Raw genomic sequence first — 6160 nt, 5'->3', positions numbered from 1 at the left:
GTATAGGTCATATTTATGTAGAAATATAGAAAATTCTAAAGGGTTCACAAACTTTCAAACACAAGTGTATCTATTATATGGTGCCTTTCCTATCTAACTGTCCATGTTATATGGTATCTATCTATCTATCTATCTATCTATCTATCTATCTATCTATCTATCTATCTATCTATCTATCTATCTATCGAATGCTCAACTTCTTTACATTCCCTGCATAAATAACTCTTTTCATACATAATTCATTCAGAATTAAAATTTATAATCCGAAGAGAAAGAAGTCATGGTGTAACTTTTGTGAAAAGTCAATATTCTTTTCAATGAGAACAGTCCATTACCTTAAATCTTTATTCAGTTCTGTGCAGTTAAAATTGGGTGTTCATGAAGGAAAATGTCTTTTTTTTTCTTACTTTAAGATAAACTTCAAGAAACGGTTTAAAATGGGGAAGCCTAAGATGTCATGTAGGTGTGTCAACGCACTAAAGCTGGCGTATTTAAGAGAGATCATTGCTTCTGATTCTGTGGGTATTTTGCAAGGTAAGTTCTATCCTTCTTTAATCATCTCTTTTTTATGCCATACTATTTTCATATGTGTAGAGGGGATGGTATTCTTGAATAGAAAGGTAAGGAATATTTTTAAATTTTGGCAATTATAAGAAAATGTCACCATAGTATATCCTTAAAAGTAAAAAAAAAAATTTTTTCTTTTCTATGCATGTGTTGTCTAGACATGAAAGTACATTTATATGCACTGCAACTTTTTTGTACTGTATCTTCTTTACTGAAAGGACAGCAGGCACTCCTTAACCTGGTTTTTCCTTCTTTATAGCTCAGACACAGCTAAAGCTCTTGCACATTTTCAACACCTGCTGCTTCTCCCCCCACATGTCTTTCCTCCCCTCTTCACGCAGGTTCACCACCATCCAGATCTCATCACAATTCTCATAAATGCTACTGCTCTGAAACTGTCCTGCCACTCTGTCATTGTAATGACACCACTCTGTCACTCTGTCCATGGTACTAAAGATATGCACTAAATATACACCTTGGTGTTTGAGTCACTTATTCTCATGTGGATCATCTTATTTTTTTGTGTACAATCTTTTAGATTTTTCCACTTTTGAAGTTTCCCACTGACTTCACAGGTAGGTTTGCTGTTGTTTAGTAGCTTATGTTTAAAGTAATATGCTTTAAGGAATTATTAAATGTTATTTGTACTTCTAGTTCTGATAAATGTTGAAGTTGCATATGTTTTATAATTTTACTGTTTTATTGTATTCAGAATAAATAAGAATAAGAATAAATAATTTCTACACATTTTAAAGAGGATTATGTTTATTTCTGACAGCTGAACAAAATAATAAAAGCAAATATGTTTACCTTTGGTGGAACTTTGAACTCAGGACACTGAATCACTATACAAATTTTATCTTGTAACCTGTCATTTAGGTATAGTTTAACAATAATGTTAATGGAACAGGTATTCTTCAATTCCTTTTAAATTAATTGATTTGGAGCTTCTTTATTTTATTGTCTCTAAACAAATGTGTATATTTATGTATGTGCACTATGCAATTAGTAATCTGTAAATTGTACAATGAATATGATGGTTAAGTTTGCAGATGATAGCAAATACAAGGATTACAAACCATGTAGTATCAGCTAAATTGGGTAGCATAGACTTGGATAGATCTTCTTCTTCTTCTTTCAGCTGCTCCCATTAGGAGTCACCACAGCAGATCATCTTTTTCCATATCTTCCTGTCCTAGCATCTTCCTCCATTACACCCATCACTTTCATGTCCTCTCTCACCACATCCATAAACCTTCTCTTAGGTCTTCCTCTTTTCCTCTTACCTGGCAGCTCCATCCCTAGCATCCTTCTCCCAATATACCCAGCATCTCTCCTCTGCACATGTCCAAACCAACGCAATCTCACCTCTCTGTCTTTGTCTCCCAAATGTCCAACCTCAGCCGACCCTCTAATGTCCTCATTTCTAATCCTGTCCATCCTCGTCACACCCAATGCAAATCTTAGCATCTTTAACTCTGCCACCTCCAGCTCTGTCTCCTGCTTTCTGGTCAGTGTCATCGTCACCAACCCATATAACATAGCTGGTCTCACTACCGTCCTGTGGACCTTCCCTTTCACTCTTGCTGATACAATCTGCCTGACTGAGCGTGCAACTTACTCTCTAAACTGTTATTTAAGCAGATTATTTCATGATTGAGAAGGAAATTGTAATAAAAGTTATAGACACTGGATGGATGGAATGATGTAACAACATGGTGGAGAAGAAAACATCCTTCTGGTTGTTTAATTTATTGCTGAGGTATTATGATGTCCTTGTTGTATTATTTCATTTCCAGACAAAGCAAAGATGTGTTCAAGCCACAGTGGAGTCCTGCTTAGCATCCTTTGCCTTTGTGCAATCAGGTTTGTTCTTATTTTCTGTTCACATGCTCTCACTTCAACATAATATTTTGGGGACAGTCACTTCAGACTCTGTACCCCGGGGTCCAGAGGGATTGTTTCATGTTTACCTTTAGGGTTTTCAAAAAAATACCATTATTCCTTTATTATTTAGATTATATATTTAATTTCACATTGCTTCAATGTTTTAAAAAAAATTGTATTGTATTTAAACATTATATCTTACAATAAGATGCTGGAAAAGAGCATCTCTGAATGTATTTTAATCATGTGATCTTCAATCCTACCACAACTCTTACTCAAGCCACAAACAAACACACTGCTGTAAACTATTGTGGAGAAGGAAATATATATACTGTAAGAAGTTACCTATATGAAAAAAATCAGACACTTTAATCATTCATTAGCTTAAAGCAATAATTCATTGCTTTGATAAACACAGGTACACGTGCTGCTGCTGCTGGAGGTGTGTGCACGTCGCATTGAGCAGGTTACATTTATGAGCTGACATATACGGTATGTTACTAAACATCCCTTATCAGTTGTCATTTTTCAGAAAGAATAAAATAATTTTAAAACAAGCTGTATGGCTAAATTAAAAATAAGCAAGGTTTGTCTCCCATCTGCACTCATTTCTGTTGTCATGATTTGAGACTTTAAGAAATTAAGTATGTGAAAAATAATTTAGACACATTGATCATTGATTAGTTTGAAGGAAGGATTCATTGCTGTGACTCACACAGGCACAACCTAAGAACAAGCTTGCTGGTCTCAAAGGGGTTGTGTTCCCAGGGCTTAGATAAAATATTAGTGTCACCCGATGGTCGTCTTGTTACACTCAAGTCTCTCCTTCTGTGGTTGGCCCTAACCTCCTGAAGCAGCTGGTGAATATGAGTGAAGGCAAATCTGAGCAGGATAAAATGTGAGTCGATGCCGCTCTATGGTTAGCATTACAAATTAACCCCTAGTACTAAACCTTCAAGATTTTAAACCATCAATACAGCCCCCAATCCCACACTATCTACATCACAAACATTACACAGTGGCTGTAAGAAGACTGTTGCTTCTGATGGATGTGAGACTCTTTGGCACAGTCATTTTTCAACTGTATATTTTGAGGGTATGTGAACTAGCAGGGTTTTGTCATTTGGTGCATTTCAGTTTGTGTTCTTTTGTTTAGTTGCACAGAGGTCTTTGGATTGTCTTCAGTAATCAGTGTGAGAAATGGAGGCCCATGGGGCGAGTGGGAGTATCGTGAAAATTGTCCTAAAGGATGGATTGCCTATGGATATGCTTTGAAGGTAAAGTAGACACTGAATATTCAGGGTGTAAGAATATTTACTAAATACAAACATTGACAGAATATGAAGCTTGAGAAAGAACCTGGAAATATTCCTGTTAATTTGTAGTACTGAGTTTATCTTGTTTCCATAACTGCCATTTTTTAGATATAGTACTTTACATATTCTTTGAGTTCTTGAGTAGTATATGGCTGATATTTTTGAAAGTCGTATAACAAAAAGTAATTAATGATATTTATTTTTTCTCTTCGATACCTTAGGTAGATGACTCCCACGGAAGTGGAGATGATACAGGACTGAATGGAATACGGCTGTTCTGTAAGGCATCAGTAGTATCTACTGAGACACATCGTATTGAATCGGAGAGTGGCCAGTAAGTTACTTCAGTTGTTTTTTAAACCTTTCCTATCTTGGTTGTGCTTTATGGTATTTGATTGAAACATTTTATTCCTAATAGTCACTATTTATAAATTTTACACTGATGCTTTAGTTTTTATTAGTAAAATACATTAGTGCCCGTAGTTTATCAATCAAAGGTGGTTAACTAAACTTTTGAAATTTCCTTGCAGGTGGGGCACATGGAAAAACCCAACGTGGTGCCGGAATAGTTTTCTCAAAGCATTCATATTGAAAGTGCAGCCTCCTCGGGTGAATGGTGATGATACTGCAGCCACCGACATCAAGTTTATATGCGCTGATGACACAATAGCAAAAAATGAACCGGTCATGGCAAGCTGGGGAGATAAAAGTGGTGACTGTGAAAAGGGCATCTCTGGCATTCAGACAAAGGTGCAGCCACCACAAGGAGATGGAGATGACACGGCTCTGAATGACGTCCGTTTTTTCTGCCGTTAAATTCTGAGTCTGCACAGAACACCTTAGTGGCTTGTTGAGAAGGGACTTTAATATTTACATGATAGAGATATTTAAACTAATATAATGCTTTATGGGTTAATAGGGTAAACATGTTTAACCATTTTTTGTGGTAAATATCCTAGTTACTATAATGATTAAATAAGAACCTTACATCATTAATGTTATTAAAGGAATAGATTCAATATTTTTCAAGTCAAAGTTATTTCTTTACAAACATACTATATATGCATTTGTCATGTGAAACTGTGTTCTAAACTTAAACACTTTCTCTAAATTTAAATAAAATATCTTGCCTGCACTAGGGCTTTACATTGGGTGCTATGGGGTACGGAGGAAAAACACCATGCCCGATACCCTCCATTGTAAAGCACCAGTGTATATAAGATATTGTTTTAATTTATAAGAAGTATTTCACTTTAGAACACAATTGTATGTGACAATAAATATATATTATGTTTTTGAATAATTAACCTTGACTTGAAAAATATAAACTATCCTTTAAAGCAAAATGCAATGCAACAAATGATCTGTTTAAATGCTTAATAAAGTATTCTGTGGGCCCTTCTCCATCCCTACTAATGGTTGACTTCCTTCAATCAGACATAAAATGTAAAAGAGTATAAATAAGAACATTGTACTTAAACATTATGTTTCGTAGCAGACAATATTAAATCTTAAACTTATCTGAATTTCATTGTCAAAAATAAATTCATTCCTTAGCAAAAAACTGCATCAATTATCCTTACTGATTTTGGATTCTCTGAGTGTGTTTGAGTTGTGATTGTGCCCTGTGTTTCTAAAATCTACAATGAATTTAGTTGAGATAAGAAAAGGCAAAAAGTCTTATCCTGGATCAGTGTTTACAGCCTGCATGTTATCAAAATTTGCAAAATCAGGTAAGATTATATTCTGTAGAAGGAGGAGGTACTCTCACCGTGACCACCAAATCTAGCATAAAGCCAAACAGGCCAAAATGATCTAGTATAAAATAAAACAACACTGTCTGTGTGTGTGTGTGTCCAGTCTCCATTTGCAGGTCCTCCCCGTGCTTGTATGCCTTTTTATCTCATCCTCAAAGTTGGGTTGATTGCTGTGTCCAAAAAGGCCAAAGTATGGGTGTGCATGAGTGGGACCTCTGATGGACTGATGTCCTGCCTTGTGTTGTGGTGTCAGATGGTCTCCAGAGCCCCACGACTCTGAAATAGAGTTTGAAAAGGTTATGTTACAAAAAAGCAAATGGTTTTACTTTAATATGTATAACATAATATGAGTAGCATTTACCACAGCTTGACTACCAATAGTGCACAATCCAGTTTCCTTACTGCAGTAATGGCCCATAAGCGATCTGTTGAACTGGTCCAATACACCAGTAAAACAAACATTAATGCAGTTAAAGATTTTTTTAGTCCATAGGATATTTAACATATGAATTTAAATGGTGCTCCATCATGTTTCTAAATAATAGCATTGCTTAAAAGACTGCTTCAGAAGTTTAACAGGAGGTGAGATTTGGCACATTTTTCAGCTGGAGGGTAAAATGCAGACACTGGGAT

General features: G+C 35.6%; 1 protein-coding gene across 1 annotated transcript; it reads left to right on the top strand.

The window, feature by feature from the left end:
- The first annotated feature begins 517 nt into the window (after positions 1 to 517).
- On the top strand, positions 518 to 5327 carry LOC120529722 (vitelline membrane outer layer protein 1 homolog). Its single transcript, XM_039753785.1, has 6 exons — positions 518 to 534; positions 1106 to 1142; positions 2367 to 2433; positions 3611 to 3731; positions 3992 to 4104; positions 4301 to 5327. The coding sequence occupies exons 3-6, from the start codon at positions 2378 to 2380 to the stop codon at positions 4584 to 4586; spliced, it is 576 nt and encodes a 191-aa protein (XP_039609719.1). The 5' UTR covers positions 518 to 534; positions 1106 to 1142; positions 2367 to 2377; the 3' UTR covers positions 4587 to 5327.
- The last annotated feature ends 833 nt before the right edge of the window (positions 5328 to 6160 follow it).

This window comes from Polypterus senegalus, chromosome 5 (assembly GCF_016835505.1).
Source record: "Polypterus senegalus isolate Bchr_013 chromosome 5, ASM1683550v1, whole genome shotgun sequence".
NCBI lineage: Eukaryota > Metazoa > Chordata > Cladistia > Polypteriformes > Polypteridae > Polypterus > Polypterus senegalus.
The sequence above is the reverse complement of the archived record's forward strand: the minus strand, read 5'-3'. Positions and strand labels throughout refer to the sequence as shown.